Source organism: Diabrotica undecimpunctata, chromosome 2, assembly GCF_040954645.1.
Source record: "Diabrotica undecimpunctata isolate CICGRU chromosome 2, icDiaUnde3, whole genome shotgun sequence".
Taxonomy (NCBI): domain Eukaryota; kingdom Metazoa; phylum Arthropoda; class Insecta; order Coleoptera; family Chrysomelidae; genus Diabrotica; species Diabrotica undecimpunctata.
In genome coordinates, this window is record NC_092804.1 from 69,376,352 (window position 1) to 69,395,806 (window position 19,455).

The 19,455-nt window shown below is 32.4% G+C and overlaps 1 protein-coding gene across 2 annotated transcripts in view; it reads right to left on the reverse strand.

Annotated features, from left to right (window-relative positions):
• The window catches only part of grn (GATA binding protein grain), a 249,293-nt gene that overhangs the window by 149,783 nt on the left and 80,055 nt on the right, over positions 1–19,455 (reverse strand). For both annotated transcript variants that reach the window (XM_072523081.1, XM_072523080.1), the window contains exon 4: positions 17,317–17,462. In XM_072523081.1, the coding sequence (XP_072379182.1) occupies positions 17,317–17,462 (146 nt within the window). The remainder of the gene's footprint in view (positions 1–17,316; positions 17,463–19,455) is intronic.

Consider the following 19,455-nt stretch of genomic DNA (forward strand, 5'->3'; position numbering starts at 1 on the left):
ATAGATTAGTTTGTCGAAATCGAAAAATGATTAGGGTAGGTATGTAAGTATGTAATTTTGTTTCCTATCATTTTACAACCTTCTATGGGACTCTATCTCTTACTGTACTACTCATTGATTGGCCGACTTGATTCACTAAAAAATTTCAATTGGGTCGCAAATCCAATTTGAATTTTACACTAATATATTTGAATAATTTCTGGCTGGAGTGTGGCTCAAACCAAGTTCCCGAACATGCCTCTAACCCGCTGAACTATCAAGCCGACAGGGCAAACTTTACTATTAATATTTTAATAGATTTTGGTAAGATAGAACCATTGTAATTATGTATTATTAGCAATAAGTATATTGCTAATTTTGACATTTTACTGGATAATGGACAATGGCAAGATCGAAGATTTTATCGTCTAGTTAATTTTGTAGAATATTATTGGGGAATTTTAAGCAATTTTTCATAAATTTTTTTTATACATCAATCTAATTACTTCACACATTTTTCTTGAAAAAGTCATGCAGTATACCCAAATCATATTAGAGCTAAGATCAAAATCAGTGGTAATAAATGATATCTCGTTACACCATCCAGACGAAAACATTTCTCTAGCACGCGTCAAAAATTACATCATTTTATCTAGATATAAAAAACCATTTATTTCGAAACAAACAACACTTCATAACCTAATAGCTAGTAGAGCTCATTATCATTTTTTAACTTTTCTCTAATTGCCAACCTACTTTTCGACACCGGCTGCTCCTTCTGTAAAATGAAAAATCGTCGACGCCATAAAAACTCATCTATCTCCTACCATTGCAGAAAACCATTTATTCTTTGTCACTAACGAAAATAACAAATGGGATGGGTTAGCAACGGTAATAGTCCAGAACTCATTAGCCTATGAAGGAACGCATTGACTAGATGCACTCCGGCCTACTCGAGTTAATTTTAAAGAGCGATAGATGGCACGATAAGCGCTGCAACTGTCAGAGTCGGATTAAAGTAATATTCTCAAAATATGAAAAATTATATAACGGTGGTAATGGCTTGGCGGAATACCTACTGTAAAAATATCAAACATATGGGGAGATACAGTCATAATCAATGTAATGGAAGACAAGCTGGATATCACCAAGGCATTAGATAAACATGTTATTTCGTTGACTAGGGTTTATAATCCGATTTGTATGATTCAAGACAAACTGAAATTAAAAGAATTTTAATTATTAACCCCTATTAGGTTCCCGGAACGAGATGTCTTGATATGATAGTTTAGAATCAAAATAAAAAAATATATAACATTAGCAACCTTAAGATAAAAATTTATTTAACCAACTAAGTTTTTTTTGCTTATTCTAGGCGGATCAATAATTTTTCTTTGATATATGAAAAAAATATGTTAAAAATTTAGAGCATTTATTTTGGTAAATTAAAAATAATTAATTCGTGCTTTTTTCTACAAATAATTTTATATAAGGTTTATTAGGTGATGATATAAAATAATGGAATGTTAAATAATTGAAGCAGATGATATCTTCACTTTAAGGGAGGTAGGGTATTTTTTGCGTTTTTTTTTTTATTTTTTCTTATTCGATAGTCTAACTCTTCAAAAGTATCCAGTTAAAATTTCGGAGTGATCGGAGCAAAATTTATGGAGTTATAGACATTTAGGAGTAAGTGAGTTACGTGAGTGAGGCGAGTGAGTAAGGTGAGTGAGTGAGGTGAGTGAGTGAGGTGAGTGAGTGAGGTGAGTGATTGAGTAGAGTGGCTGAGTTAGGTGAGTGAGTTAAGTGAGTGAAGGAGGTAATAGAGTGAGGTGAGTGAATGAGGTGAGTGAGTGAAGTTAGTGATTGACATGAGTGACTGATTAAGGTGAGTGAGGTGGGTGACTTAGGCGAGTGAGAGAGGTAAATGAGTGCGGGAAGTTAGCTTGTTGAATAAGTAATATGAGTAAGTGAGGTGAATAAGCACTCACATATAAATTGAAATAAGTACAGTGTTAAGTTCTCATAACTATGCACATGCGGCAGAAAAAATCGAATTACTAGAGCGGATAAAATTTCTGCAGATGCAACAAAAAAAGTAGAGTTCATCAAAAGTAAAGGCAAAAAGATAATCTATTTTTTTATTCGATAGTATAACTCTTCAAGAGTATCAATAAAATTTCAGAGTAATCATAGCAAAATTGATGGAGTTATAAGCATTTAGGAGTGAGTGGGTTAAGTGAGTGAGGTGAGTGAGCGAGTTGAGTGAGGTGTGTTACTTAGGTGAGTGAATGAGGTGACTGAGTGAGATGAGTGATTAAGGTGAGTGAGTGAGTAAGGTGAGTGATTGAGGTTAGAGTGAGCACTCACATAGAAATTGGATTAAGTATAGTGACAAGTTCTCATAATTATGCACTCGCGGTAGATAACAATTGAATTATTAGAGCGATTAAAATTGCTACAGATGCAACAAAAAAAGGTAGAGTTCGTCGAAAGTTTAGAAAATTTAGCAGAAAACACGTCGCTATACGTACATAAAATAGACTATACTGTGTGAATATAAAAAAAAAGCTTTTTTTTTGACGCATTTATCTCGGAATAATTTTTTTCAAGACGTTGTTCACTGTATCTTAAAAACTACTTGATCGATTTTTCTCAAATGTTGCACACTTCTTTTATAGGTAAATTACTAGGTAGCAACGTCGAGATATTGTCCATTTTGTTGTTATAATTAATTTTTCAAGATCAAAAGAGTCAAATTTACACAAAATATTTTCAAAAATATTTAAAGTTTGTTCTTTTTTGCTTCTAAAATTTGAAAAAACGAGAAAATAAACAATATCTCGAGGCCGCAACCTAGGAATACTTATAAACTAACTTAATCTTTTTAGTTTTTTTATCAACAGATGATCCAGAAATTACGATGATCACCGCAATGTAACTTTACTTTTTATCTTGGAAAATTAGCTGTCATTTTCTTAATTTTTAATATTTTTGTATCAAAATTTCAGATAATACTCTTGAAATGTTGTACTATAATCTACTAATGTTATAAATAAATTTGTATTAAAAAATGTTAGGCAAAGAGGAACGAGTTGCCTAGAAATATCTCTAATAAACTTATGGAAGTAAAATAAATGAAGAGTTATGATATTTTAATATCTATATACAAATATAAAGTGAATGTTTAACAGTGCATAAATTATACGATCGTGAAACTAATTAGCTTTATCATAAAATGCCAGACGCAATTTTGAATCTGAAAATAATAGATACTATTAATTTATCTGGATAATGCTTATATGATAAAATACCTTGAGATATTTTCTGGTTAGCATTAAATGGAATAGGGAATGTCCAATGGAACGCGAAAATTATTACAAGATGTATTACGAAGTAACAACTGGTCGTAGGATCTTGGTCTAGGTCCTAGGTCTATCAAGAGTAGAGACTGTTTGGATTCTATAAGTTCCTCTTATGATGAGCTATGAATATTAGGTAGTGGAAAAAAACAAGAACAATAATTAATGTATTTTACAGAAATGACAACGTCTAAATAAATTAGTCAAATGACGAAAACGAAAAAGTAATTAGGGTATTTAAATATAAGAAGGTTAGAGCATACTCAACGCCAAACTGATGATAACACAATAAAAAGAAGCATTGAGTTTCAAGTCTAGTCAAATTTTAAGCAGAGGAAATACATGAGGAAGACAAAGAAGATAAATCAAAGGAAAAAGGATAAAGTACAAGAAAAGTTAATTCAAATATAATAATTTTTTACGTTTGGCTGGCTGATGTTTTTTCAATTTTGGAAATCACTCACTAGGGCAATTTTAAGGAAACGCCTCATGCAGAACATTTGATAAAGAATCATTTTTGTGATGATATACGAAGTTTTGTTTCTATTTAAAATTCCTTAAGACACCTAGCTTTAAAGGCCAATATCTTGCCTCTTAACTTCGGCCGTCCACATATGATTGCAATGAATACTATTGCATTTTAAAATATCTAACAAGAAAACCAAGTCATTGAGAGATATACAAAATTTAGTTGAATATTATTATAAAAAGACATAAACAAATAAATAGAGACAGATAACAAATTGCATTTAGAAGATGTGAAACTTGAAATAGTAATGGTAGAAATTTATTTTATAGACTTTGTCGTGTAAACTAATCCAATACCCAATTTTCCTATTTTTAAACTTATAAACGTTTATATCTTTTGTATAAATTTTCTTAGACGATACGCATAGGTTTTTTCAAATTCGATTTGAAATTTTAGTCCGTTTCTGGCTAAAGTTAATTTTAAAAAGCGATAGATGACGCGATAAGTTCCCGTGCTACTGCTCCGCGTGAACCTTGCCACACCATTGTAGCTTAAAAATATATATGAGCATTGTGACTAAAATATGAAGATTACCATCTTCGATGCTGATAAGTTGGTCCACTACAATGCTTAAACGAAATATAACAATGCGTTATGTATGAAAGCATTTCAATTTAGTTTAATGAAAAAGTCGTCTGTGTCTCGACGTTATTGAATAAATTATACTGTTGTTTGACGAAGTGTTCTGTCGTTCGGTTGCGATGATTCAATTATTTTTTCCATTGTGGCTTGTCAAAATGTTGATTTTGTTGATAGATGCTTCTAAAAAATGTATGGAGTGTAGATTGGAAACAATTTTGAAATTATCTGATTAAGACAAGTTTTACAGAGAATATTGAGCAAATAACATTACTGTCTTACTTAAAGCATGATCTCATGATTAACATAGTAGATATTTTGAATGAATCATAAGCAATATTAGTGTCATAAGTTTTCCTTTCCCGACTGATGATATCTTCTTTTTAAGGTCTCCCCTCCATGATATTTAGGTAAAACATTGATCATGTATATTATGCTACCTTATGTTATTTTATCGCAACTAGAATAAAAGATATAAAGAAAAGGATGTATGAAAATAAATGAAAAATACCTCAATTATCTCAAAAATACGTCTTTTACTAAAAGCAGCCTTAATAAAACGAAGGCTTACAGATTACATAACATTCAATAAATTTTTGTTCTGTAAATTTTTTAAATGGCTGGTTATTCTTCTTTTCAATATTGCGGGTAATTATCTTACATATTGTTTAAAATATCTTTTTCTGGATGCTCTAATAACAAATGAAATGATTTTATACCGAATGGAAAAGGGAACAGAAATAACAAAATCAATAAAAATTCGAAAGTTACGATAATTCGGCCATGTAATGAGATATCCAGAGAGTTATAACCTTCTACTACTCATAATCCATGGCAAGAGCGCCGGAAGAAGGGCCCAAGGCCGAAGAAGAACATCCTGGGTTCGAAATCTCTAAGAGTTGTATCTAAAGACATCTGTTAATCTGTTTTGAGTTGTCGTAAACAAAGTTATTATTTATAATATGATCACCAACGTTCGATACTCTGACAGGGTACTAAAAGAAGAAGAAGAAAAAGGATGTTTTAAGCTAAGAAAATTTTTGCTCTTTGCAAACGGAATGGAAAGGATACGTTTTCATTAATTCAGTAATAAATACATCCATTAATTCACAATCACTCAATTTAGTCATTCTAGACTAGAAAAGAACCATTCATCAAGCCCTTTCTTCTCTGGACGTCCACCGAAGAGACCCTCCTCTCCAGGATACTAGCAAACCACCAGGACCAACAATCAGAAACCAGTGTCACCACCCACAACAAAAAACACTTTCTGAAGAGGCGACAAAAGTCGTCTAAACAGAGCCCACAAAACACATTCATATTCCATCCCAAAGGACAATGCAAGAGATCCTCAGTCTCAGTGTAAGTCGTCGTCTGTGTTTGTTAATTATGACGCAATCGCAGACGAAAGGTCAGAAAAAAATAATTCGGAACCACGACCAATAAACCCGATTAGTTACAATACTCTACACTACACGGTACACTAATATAATGCATCATTATCCAGCCCCAAAAGTCCACTGCTGAACATAGGCATCTTTCTCGTGTTTTCAACCCTATCTATGTTGCGTCACTCTCATCCAGTTTTTATTTTGTCTTCTTAAATCGTTACCAATCTTGTAAGTGGTCAATCGACGCTTCTCTTTTCTTCCCTTGGTCTCCATTCCAATAAACTCTTTGTCAATCTCCCTTCCGTCATTCTAGCTATGTGTGCTGCCCATCTCCATTTTAGTCTGGCTATCTTTTCGACGACTTTACTCACCTTGGATCTTCTCCTGATCTCTTCGTTTATTATTTTTTCCCACATATTTATTCCTAACATGGATCGCTCCATTCTCTGTGTGACTCTTAGTTTGGTAGCCAAGGCTTTTGTTAAATTAAGTGTTTCTGCTCCGTATGTCAACACTGAGAGGATGCATTGATCAAATACTTTTCTGTTCAGGCATGTGGGCAGCTCACTTTTAAAAATTTCTCTCAGTTTTTCATATGCTGCCCATCCAAGACCGATTCTTCTCTTTAGTTCATGAGTCTGATTATTCCTGCCAATCATAGTTTCATATCCTAGGTGTTTATATTTATCTACGAGTTTGACTTCCTGCCCAACAATACTGATGTTCTGGTTGGGTACTAAATTTGTCACTATATTTGTTTTCGACATGTTTATATTTAAACTTACATTTTCTGTATCCACAATGAGTTCCTGTACAATTTCTCTTGTCAGTCTTAATTCCTTAGCTATTATGACTACATCATCGTCGAAACGTAAGTTGTTTAGATATTATCCATCTATTTTTATTCCTTTTGTCAACCAATATAAATTCTTAAAAAGCATGTTCCAGCACAGTATCAAACAGTTTAAGTGACATGGGGTTTCCTTGTCTAAACCCCCGCTCTATTTTTATGCGATTACTATTAGAATGTAGTGGTTGTTGCCTGTAGGTATATATTGTATATTAATTATGTATACCTATAGTCTAGCCTGCATTCTTTAAGCGCTTGTAGTATTTTGCTTAGCTCAACTGTGTCAAAGGCTTTGTAAAAATCAACAAATATTAACACTAGGGTTTTATTGTATTCCAATTCTTTCTCTATTAGGGTTTTAAATGCTTTGTAGATGGTCATTAGTTCCGTAACTTTTTCGGAATCCTGGCTGTTATATCCTGACAAAATATATAATGCATAGTTTAGGTTTAGTAGATCATTATAAAACAGCGGCCGTTAACGCTTACACTTCTTGATAATTCCTCAACAAGTTATACTAGACCCATTCTTCTCCTTGTTAAAAAGATTTTTTGACTTCAAATATATTATTGGACGTTTTTTCCATATTTTTTTAATATACCGGAGCTTAAAAATGTCTTTGTTAACTAAATTAATAATTAAAATTGTTTTTATTCTGTTACTCTTCACCTTGAATGTCATTGTTCGTCGAATATCCGTTACCTGACATTACGAAATTTGAAGATATAGCAATAAATCAAATATTATCCTTGAAACTTTGAAATCTCTTAATACGAAATACTACATGCTCATTACATTTATTGAACCGAAATCTAGATCAGGAAATGTAACAATATTAACTAATGGTATATTAAACGTCGTTATTCGAATTAATAATTAAGCAATCAAAGTGTTACAGTCAGTAGCCATACGGAGTAGACTAAGAAATAAGAGTGACATATCTTATCAGCGCTATTGTCAATTATTTGCTCTTACAATAGATTATTAATTGTCTTTTTTCAAGATAGCTATTTGGAAAGTCGGGTGTGGCCCACTAGCAAATAAATAAGGTCGAAAATAGACACTTGTAAACTCGATACCTACGTAATGAGATGTATTATTGACAAGTGACACATCAAGCCTGAAAATTCTTGGTTCATATTTCTATATGAATATATTATTCTGAGAAGTATTTTTTTGATTTAGTACTTGCTCAGGGCCAAATAACAATAAAAATATTAGGAACAAACACTTCAAACTAATTTCACTTTATTGGTTTCGTCACAAATTGGTTTTTTTATTGCATACCATTTCCTTTATTTGTAAATAGCAATAAATAATGTACAGTTTGAATTATTATCTGAAATACCAAACTTACGTTTGTATAATTAATACTAACGTAGAACTTACATATTATAATTTTTTCTTGAAACTTTCGTTACATTACTAGGGCGGTCCGATAAGTACTTACTATACTTTTATACAAAAGAAAAACGAAAATTTTGGAAAAGTTGCAATTTATTTCTCAACATAGTCTACTTTTAACTTAATGCAGTTGACCCAGCGATGCTTCAACTTCTTTAACTTGTCTTAAAAATACGTTTTCTCGAGGTCTGCAAAGTAGACTTTCGTGGCGGCGATTCAAATTAAATTTTTGCCCGATGTGTGTCTTTTTCAAGTTTAGAAACAAAAAGAAGTAACACTGGGTCAAACCTGGAGAATACGGTGGATGAAGCAACAGTTTGTAGCCCAATTCGGACAATTTCACCATGGCGACGGCGGACGTATGAGCCGGTGCGTTGTGGTGAAAGAGCACTTTACCAATTTTGTTCTTTACCAAATGTGGTAGTTTTTTCTGCAATTCGGCGTCAAATCGGTCCAATAATTAAGCATAGTAGAGCTTTGTGATTGTTTTGCACTTCTTCAGATAGTGGTCATCACCATCAAATGGTGACCATCTCCTTTTCAGCCGATAGGACAGTATTCGCGATCTTCGGAGCAGATTCGACGGATGCTGTGCACTGTTTTGACTGTTCGTTGGTCTCTGGTGTGTACCAGTGAATCCATGTTACATTAAAGGTTATGAAACGACGTAGAAACTTTATCAAACTACACTTAAATAGCGTAAAACACTTCTCTGAAATGGTCTCACGGTTGTGCTAGTTGTGTAGCTGAAATTTTGACATTAGCCGTCTACGAGAACGTATAACGTGGTAGTCGATTTCTCTTGAGATAGTGGCGCCATCGGGCGGTGAGGTTAAGTACTTACCGGACCGCCCACGTATCATTACAAACATACAAAGTGTCATACTTTTTATAATAATTATCTGAAACATATACTCCCAGCTCTAGTTCACACGAGAGTAAAAAAAACTTAGCTTGTACCTTGAAATTGACATTTTAAAACAATCTGGATATGTTTCTTCCTATCAACATCTTAAAATCACATCTATTTCGTTTTTCGCACTACCGAAAAACATTGGAAGATACACCAGGCGCAGCACTAGCGCTTTTTAACCTCTTGCAAGAAAAAAGTAAGTGCCGTCGGCTATGGATTATATAAATATAAAACTCTCAAAGCTCTGCGTAAAAAATTCAATTTAGTACATGCTATTTATCACATTTAAGTAAATATCGTTTTGCAACTAAAGCACTAAAGTAAAACTCTGCTTTCATCAGATGCTGGATATAAACTAGCCAATCCATATAAATATATCTATGTATCCTAAACAATCCCCAAATACAAGAAACTGACGTAACGTTAACCATTTCAGTAGTTTCTCTGTGTGCTCATTAAAAGTCATACATTTTTTAAGATTTCGCTTAAGGAAATATTCTAAAATATTCAAGTATAACAAGACAAAGACAAATGACTTGTACATTTGGTTTTAACAGCACTAGATAATCGCCCGCTACACAAATTCTTATGATATTCAAACCGCAATTATTGCGTTACGCCGATGATACGGTTATAATTGCAGATAATTTGAATTTCTTACGGAATATGATAGAACATCTAACTAACATATATGATTTCTATGAAATAAGATGATTTTAAAGAAAAAAAATTATAAAAAACACTAATGATCCTACAAACAACAATCTCAACTATATCTATTACGATATCAGAAAAATTAAGACATTATAAATACCTTTGCGCCACCTTCTTAAAATGACAAACCAATCGGGACATAACATGAGACTTAAGAACGAGGCTCTTACGATGCTATATATTCTCCACATTGTTGTATGGCGTGAAAGCATGGACATAAAAAAGGAGCTCTACATAAATTAGAAGTATTGAAAGATAGTGCTGCCATAGAATGCTACATATACCGTGGACGGATGTTGCGAATAATGAACAAAGAAAAAGAAATAATACAAACACTAAAAAAGAGAAAACTGGAGTATTTTGGTCATATAATGACCAAATAAGAGATGATGCGTCTAGCAAGGGTAGAAAAGATCAAGGGCAAGCGCAGCATTGAATGACAAAGAATTTCTTGGGTTTAAAATAAATTCAAGGACTGGTTTAATAAAAATTCAACTTAATTATTTAGGACAGCTGTGAATAAAGTTAATATCGCCTTTATGGTTTCCAACCTTCGATATGAGAAGAAACTTTATGAACAATATACTCAAATTGAGTTATAATAAAACTCAAATTGTATATGGTTATAAAATAAACCTATAGACTTTATAAAAATAAACTAAGACTTCGTGGTGGTAGAGAGGCTCTTCAGGCTCGCTCGCAGTTGTTAATTCTGTGAAGTGAGGTCTTCCATTAGCCTTTTTCCTGCATGTGGAGTTTTGCTGTGAATAGAACCTAGCTTCTTAAGGGACAAGAATGGACCAGACACAAACAAAGCCGCCCCAATACACTGGAAACTATGAAACTAGATTCTGTTACATATCACACTTTTAAACATAGGGATAAAAACTACTGAAAACTAATCAGCAAAACTATAATGGAGCGGAAGCAAGGACTGGAAGAGGTTTAGGAAGCAACCCAGCAGGCAAAATATTTAAAAGTACCTTCATTCAAAAGAGAGTTAACAGCCGGGTCTAAAACCTCTTAAAAAGCCCTAAACATAGACGTAAGTTAAACAAAAAAAATTTTTCAGGTTAAAGTGCAAAAAAAGATCAAATGACCTCTTCACTCGACTTTGTATTACAAAAAACTTAAACTAAATGTTATATTATGTAGTATAAATGTTGGTCTTAAGCAATCTTATTCACTCGCAGAATGAGTAAGAAGAAGTAATAATTGGTAGTCATTTGTAATATGTTTTTGTATAATCATTGAATTATTGATTTTAACATTATTTGCCTTAATGATATTACATAATACCATATAACTTGTGTATTCGTCTCGGTTTCTGTATAATTCAAAACCGTCAATAAAATAAAGGCGCAGCAATGAAAAGTTCATACTAATAATACCCATCAAAATAACACAACTGATTCATACAAGTACATAAAATTATACAAAATTTCTGAAACAACGACAACTTCAACAAATGAATTAGTTTAGTGAAAGAATGAAATCGTTAGACTTATGTGGAAGCAAGGTAATTGCACAAAGCACATTCTCAGAATGTTCTTCGAATGTTTTTCAATTGGAATTGTATCACAAGTACCAGCTATAAAACGTGTTTCCTATTCTTAATGCACTTACCCACACCGTAACTATATACCGAGTACAACTACTTGATAATTTCAATGGGACGCCTACCATATTTGAGTCTGGCTTGTAAAAGAGTATTTACATTATCATTACATCCAATTGCGATTATTTGATTATGAAAATTACAGGCGGTTTTCGGACTTGTCGCAAATGTCTCAAGGTCAGCATTATTCATACCTAATAATTTTTATTGTCCAAAATCGTTAATCCTCTTATTCAGTTTTTTTTCTAGATCAGTTAGACATGACAAATGACAAAATGCTTTTATAGACCTACTAATTTAATATAATTATAAGTTCAGATGCCAAATTATTCTATATCTATAGTAAAATAAGTGTAGTCATCAATGAAAGTCAGTAATGTTTTAAATAAAATACCTTAGAGAACCAATTTGAGTATATTCTCTAATTTTACAAGTAAGCGGCTCCCGAGGTAATAAAAAACCCGTTGGATTACTAACCTTAAGAATTTAACAAACCACTATTTGACCTTTTATGTCCCCAGAAAGTTTTAGAGAGGGAGACAAAGAGCAGACTAAAAAGAGGAGAAAAATGCTTGAAATTCCGTACGAATATCCTGTATATCCTGATATCATTGATCGCAGCACAATGACACTACAGGAGATAAAACGTAGATGTGATATAGCAATGATCGCAATGGAAAGACTCCCAAATTTCTTGGGAATTTTGGGACTCAGAGACAATCGGAAAGAAGAAAGATAGAGGAACTTAAATGTTCTGCTGGAGAAAAGTGTTACAAATTTCGTGGACCAGTTATAGAACAAATAATTCGATATTAAAAGAGCTAAATATAAGAGACCCTGGCAAAATCCAACCACAATAATAAAAATATTTTGTTATGACATGTTATTAATAGTGAATATGACATGTTATGAATAGAACAAGGAAAATAGTGAAAATAGCTCGGGATAAATCACCAGTAGACATGGGAGCGTGGGGCGTCCTCAAAAGAGATCTAGCGATGAGCTAATCATGAAGAGGGAAATATATTAAAGTTTAACAGGCAATTTATCTAAAATCAAAGAAAAAGGAAACATTTCAGTTAATACAAAGTATAACAGGAGTTTATAGTAATTCTTAAAAGGCATAAAAAATAAGGAAATAACTTTTCACAACAATTTTTAACAACATATTCTATCGAGAATACTTCCACAAAGACGGAATAAATTCACTTTTAAAACACTACCATAAAATGCGAATACCAGTCTTCCAGTAAAATTATTTCTAAAAATAATGAACCAAAGAAATGCGAAGCATACATAATCTCCATTCCATTCAGATTCTGGGACGCCCTCTAGGAACAAGAGAAGACCTCTTTTTAATCCAAATCTAATTGTAATCATGCTCAAAATGTCAAGTAGCCCCATATGTCTATAAAGTGTATCGTACATAATCGTATCAAAATAACCTCACGACTATCACGACATTGCAAAAAGATGTGTTTGTAGTATTTAATACACTTTCCAATATGGATTTAATGTATTAGTATAAGGATAAATGTTTTTAATCCATTATGCAACAAACTAACAACACAAATAAACTATAAACTAAACTAGAAGTAATACCCTGTTACTATATTTCATTTTAGTTTTTTGCAAACTGAATTAACTGGAGCAAAATCGTATTTTTCTCAGAATTAATCAAGTGTGACCGACCACCAGTCTAGATTACAACTTCCTAACATTCGGAAAATGATATTGCATAACTGAAACAAACTCAATCAGGCATAGTAATCAAATCAAGAACCCATTGAACCCCACCTGAGCATAAGGCCACCATAATGACCTACTTCGAGCCATTATAGGCACGATTTTCTGTAATTTTTCACACCAAATTAACTGTCGATGTGCACAGAGTAGGCATTTCAGTTACAGCGTAAGAGCCCGGTAATAACAGTCGCTCTAAGGTGTCGATTGCCGTCTTCAAACGCATTTAAAGCTAAATTATCTTAGCAGATATACTGCCGACAGATTTACGCGATTTTGAAGACGCCTCAGGGTTCTTTTACCGGCACCCTTCATCAATAACTCCGCTGTGAAAGGTGCTACTTAAGATTTTAATATTTAACCTGATAATGAGCCAGTAGATAGGGTATTTGCATAACATACGACACCTGTCGTGAAATATGGTAAGCTAGGGGCTGGAAATACCCCACTTTTAATCATATTTTGGGCGGGTAGCTGTCTGTTTCGGTGACGTGATTTTTCTGAATAATCGATGAAAATATGAAGATATAAATGTACCATGTCCACCCTGAATATACAGAGAAGTAATTTAATTCTATTCATATATGCATTTATTTTATTGTATGTACGTAACATTGCTGTTTTGTTGCTTATTTAAAATACTTTTAAAATACAACAAGGAGTGATCTAATGACAGGGGTTAAAGATAAGAATTAATTTCTGCTATAATAATAGTGGTCTGCAATATGATACTCTTATTTTAACTCACTATATGGTTATGGTTAGCCATGGTCATTTTTAAGCGAATGGTACATTTCAGTTTGCAATTTAATGGGAATTTATTCTATCAAGAGGATCTTTTTATTGGCAGATTCTTTATCTTATTAATCTAGCCACATCTTTTTCTTGCAATTTTTTATTTTATTATGCGGCACCGTATTTGGTTATTTTAATTTTATAAAGAAATCATATAATACAATAAAATTACGGAAGAATGAAAGACAAATAAACAAATTCTACTATCTAATAGAGGCAATAAACAACCACTAGAAAACTACAAAGGTGTCAACTCAACACTCTGAAATGGTAATAATAATAATGTTGTATGGCAATTTTACCGGGAAGATCTTTTCGGACAGATTCCGGCGACAATTGAATCTTTAACCCTGTTTTAAGTAGTTAATATCGATGCACAGTAGTCCAGGGGGCTTTACGTGCCTCCCAAGATACGGCGAATGGCTCATATCATAGAAAGAAAATTAATTAGAAATGCTTTAGAAATGAAAATGTCGTTGTTGGTGCTGAAATTCGAACTCGTGCACTCTGGTTTAGAAGACCAGTATCTTGCTGCTGCTCTACGGTCGTCCACCGACCGTCTGAAATGATAAAGGGGTAAACTTACAACAGACTTACTTAAATCAGATGAGCAACAGGGTTTTCGTACAGAAAGATCTGTACAGATGCAGAATTCGTCATAAGGCAAATCATATCTTAGGCTATGCGGGTGACCTAGTCATCTTATCCCTTGAAAAATTCAATGGCACAGCCAGAGATCAAATACAACAGATTCTAAATGTAGTCACCGAATAAATCTCAAATTTAGGGCTTAGGAAATTTACAAGGACTATGTCTTCTAAACCTGAACAGTAAAAATATAAATCTGGTGAGTAAAGTAAAGTAGCCTGGGATAATATTAGACTTGATATACATGGAATACATTAGACTGGAAGCTTACTTGGAATCAGCAGGTAGAACGAATAACCAAGAGAGCGGTGACTACTTTAATAGTAGACAGACGTATTCATTGAAAAATGTATGGTTTAAAACCATAACCATATTTGATTGTATTTATCACATGGTAAAAAAACAACAAAACCTTATAGATCAATGATATGATGGCTAAATGTGCAGCAAAAATATGCCATCCTCAAATTAAGCAAAGTGCAAAGACTTTCTTGTCTTGGAATTGGGGGCTTTAAAGGACACATCAACAGCAGATATTCGGGGCCTACTGGACTTTAATTCTATGCACATTGAAAGTTGACATACATTGTTATAAATGGGAGATGCTAATAGAATATAGATTGTAACAAAACATTAAAAATGAAAATAGTAGTACCACATTGATGATGACTTCACGAGATACATTCGCCCACGAGATGGATAAGACAAATGAAACACACAAGCCAGGCTGCCGAGTTACACCTGTACACATACGTGTTTAAACTAGGAATGGCAGCATTTCCATTCCACTAGGAGAATATACCTCTGATTTATAGGCAATTATTTATTCAATCCTACATTGTGTAAGAGAAGGCTTACCCACTGGACATACGTCAATCAAGAGATACCTGCACACAATGCGTTAATTCGATTTTACATGACTGCAAAGCACTAGACATTAGGTTCTAGCATAAAGCATATGGTACCTATCCAATAAACCTGTACAAGCTGGCACAGGGTTTCGGAAATCTGGAATGTTTATCATGAATAAATATAAGACATACAATAAGTCAATTTTTGCAGTACGAGCTGTGTATATCAGTCAGAAAATAACGCTGATTGTAAAAGTTGTCCAATGGGTAATCCGAGATGAAGATAGCGTTTAGAGGCTAGTCACAGATTAAATACTGGCGAAAGGCTAAATATGACAATTTCAATTCAAAAAAACTAATACAACTGTAATTAGTAAAGAACCAACTGCGTGTAAATTGGAAATAGATGTCGTCAGTATTCAGTAAGTAATGGGGACAAAATACAAAGGGATACAATCTTGTGCTATGAATACATAAAGATCAGTATAAAATGACCATAGATTGCCGAGACACCTTAAAAACAACACATCAAGTCAAAACCGACACATACAAACCGTAGAAAAAGTAATTGCCAGAAGTTAAAACCACCACTGAACAGTAATAAACAAGCATAATTGTTTATCAAGAGTAAGAAGGAGAGGTTTCAGATTCATATCTAAGAATAGATATTACAGGTTTTAAAAATTCTGATCTTTTATCTGACCTGTATTTATTGGTACAGACCAAGTCTTCCTGGCTTCTCCACACTCTGTATGCATTTATTGTGTTTATTATGATTTTCCTAATAAGGTATCGACACCGATTCCCTTTTATTAGTATTAGAGAGCTTTTATTTGTCCAGTATATGTCATAATTCTTATAAATAAAAAAAAGTAATAAAATTTTATTTTTAGAAACCTTTATAAAAGGTTTAATAATATAAAAGAACCCATCTCAGGGTACATCACAGAACGTTTTCGGAGTAAGTATTCCATCCTCAGTGCTTTTTCCTAAAATAAGTATTACCACTTTAATTAAAGCAAACGTAAAAGTTAAATTTTGTCTAGGGTTATAGCAAAAATGTTCCATGTGTGAAGTCATTATATGGGTAAAAACTGTTTTAATATATTAGGAACAAAATATAAATAAACAATTAGATCACTGAAAGAAGAAAATGGAAGAAATATTACAGTATATTTAAAACAAGTATTTGGATAAATTGTTTTCATAACTCCCCTGTGGTAGCGTAATAATGTATCCCCTACGAATGGAAAGGTATTACGCAAGCAGAACGATTTACTTAATAGGAGTATTATGTGGATAATGTTCATGTTAAAAACTCATTTTTTTTTTCTTTATCTAGTTAGACACCTACCTAAATTTGCTTTAAATAAGAGATTTTTAAGTTTTTCTTGCATTATAAAACTGTGTTGGTTAATTTCCTAAATATGAATTTCAAATCTACTTTTAGTTAATGACATTGATTGGAAATTATACATGCGTAGGTAATAAAAACATATTTTAAAAACCAAACATCGGTAATATAAATTTTTAAATTGATCTTTATTGAATGTAAATGATCTTATCGTTCAATTAAACACTTGAAATATGTATTAGATAGTTATCAATAGCAGGTACTGGAGATTTAATTTTCCAGTGACAATTTCATAGATTAGTAACAATTACTATTAATATTTTCGTGACATCATCCAAATTTTCGGCATGTTTCTATGTTGTTAATCATAGGAATCATTAGGAAGCTTATACATAATATGCACGGATATATAATAGATGTAAGAAACAATCAATGTAAGACAATTGTCACGAACGACTACTAAGAACATATTACAATATATATTTTTTAAAGTAGTCGCAACTATACTATAGGAAAATTAACGTTTACAAAATAGTTCCTTGTGATAACTTGTAAAAGGTTTTGAAATTAAGTAAAAATTACTTACCAGTCTTCTTTTGGGTTTGATGAGTGGCCTGTTTTGTCCATTCATCTTGTAATAAAGTCCACATGCATTGCATAGATAATGACCAGTGCCGTCCCTTCTCCACAGTGGAGTACTTGTCGCCCCGCAGTTGACGCACTCTCTACCCTCTAGGGGAACAAAAATAGAAACATATGTTAGATAATTTTTATTGCCTATAAAAGTAATAGACCCGTCAAAAAGCTAATAATATATTTGGTCAGCAATATGAGGACCTTGTAATTTAATTTAATGTAATTTGCGAATTTATTACAAATATATATTATTTCTGCTCAATTTAGAAGAGACGCAAATATTTTTAAAGTGTCTAGCTCAGACTAGCTCTTATGACGCTCTTTAAATAACTGACTTTTTACAGAGGTAATTTAAAAAAGCTAATTAACAGTTTAATTAAATTCTAACTGAGAATATATAGTTTAGATAAAGAGACTACCTCATTGTGATAAAATAGCAAACAGGCAATGGCGTAACGAGATACTTTATATGTATATTAAATGAAATGTAGGAATAGCAAATAAGCAGAAAACCGGCTAGATAAAACACGTACACACACGTTAATGACAGACAAAACCCAAAATAAAGTCTCTAGGAACTATTAGAGGGTACTCACTTAATAACAGTAACAGTAAATACAGGATGTGGTGAGATAAATACGATGAGACATCGCCAACTGTGACCAAATCTATAGAAGGGATCCAGAAAGAGTACTAACTAGTTTGAGATAGATTATAATGCTTGGTCAGTCGTAAATGTTGAAAATCAGCTTCAGAGAAGATGATATAGCAAAATAAAAGAAACATGCCTTACTCTAAAAAGAAAAATAAAAGATGATAATGGAAAAAAATACAAATAAGCAGAATTGTTTTTTTGAATAATAGTTACAACAGAATAAAAGTTATTTCATTGACATTAACAGCTAGAATTAAAAAAAAGCAGGCATAAATAAAATGTCTGAAAATATTGTAGAGTCCTAATCGCAAATATAAAGCTATTTGTCGTTTTGTTTTAATTTGGTCAATATGTTTTATATATTTTCGTATAATGAAACAATTTTAATAATTTACAAATTAATCTACATATTTATTATCTGATATATTGACCTTATATATTATTTTGCTTTCAATTATAAAACGTGTTTATGAGACGGGCCTAAATCGATTTTATGATTTTGTGGACATCCCCTCGCCAACTTTACATTACAGTACATTAGGCATGCTAGTAAAGCAGTGATTAGTAAGCTTGCACACAGAAAAAGCGATTTGTCATTTTATTGGACGTCGGATAGGAATGAAATCAAGGAAAATTGGCTTTATACATGATACTCAGGACTGGACTCTAAATTTATTTAGTATTGGCAATATGTACTATTGCCAATACAACTTATATGTAATAGGTTTTACAGTTAGAGATACTGGAACATATTTTGTTGCTGTTTTACTGTATGGGTATTAAATGGACTGTATGGGTATCTTTCTTTTTAATATATTATTTATTTATATTTTTTAATTAATTGATTTTATAAGATCACTAACCTCATCCACAGTAAACGATAATGGTATTATTATTACGAAGAGATTTATCTAAAAAAAAGACTAGTTTGTGATAAACTGGTCAATTATATTTTCTGTATTTTCTATTTATGATTTTCTTCTTTTATAGTTTCCCATTTATTTTGCGATGTTTTATTCTGTTTCTATTTGGATATTTGTAGAATGGTAGGGGAGACCGGGGCTTGTTTTTTCTAAATTTCTTCCAAATTTTATATTTGGCAACGATGTTAGATATGCCTACATGATTCTAAAGAGCGGCTGCAACTTTATACAGACTCTTGGTTATGCCAGAGCAACAGAGCGAAGTGCACGTGTTGGAGTAAAAATACATTAAGAGTAAGTTACTTTTAACATTCACAGTATGATTGGAATATCTTTTAACTTATTGGTACATAGTTTGAAAATGGAAATTATATTATTTTATATCTTGAACTATTTATTAAACTAAACAATTTTTAGAAGTGTTTATTTATCTACACTTCAGTCTAAAAATTGGAAACAATAATTTCAAAAATACTAATGAGGCTAACCTCCGCAATATTTTGTAACGTAT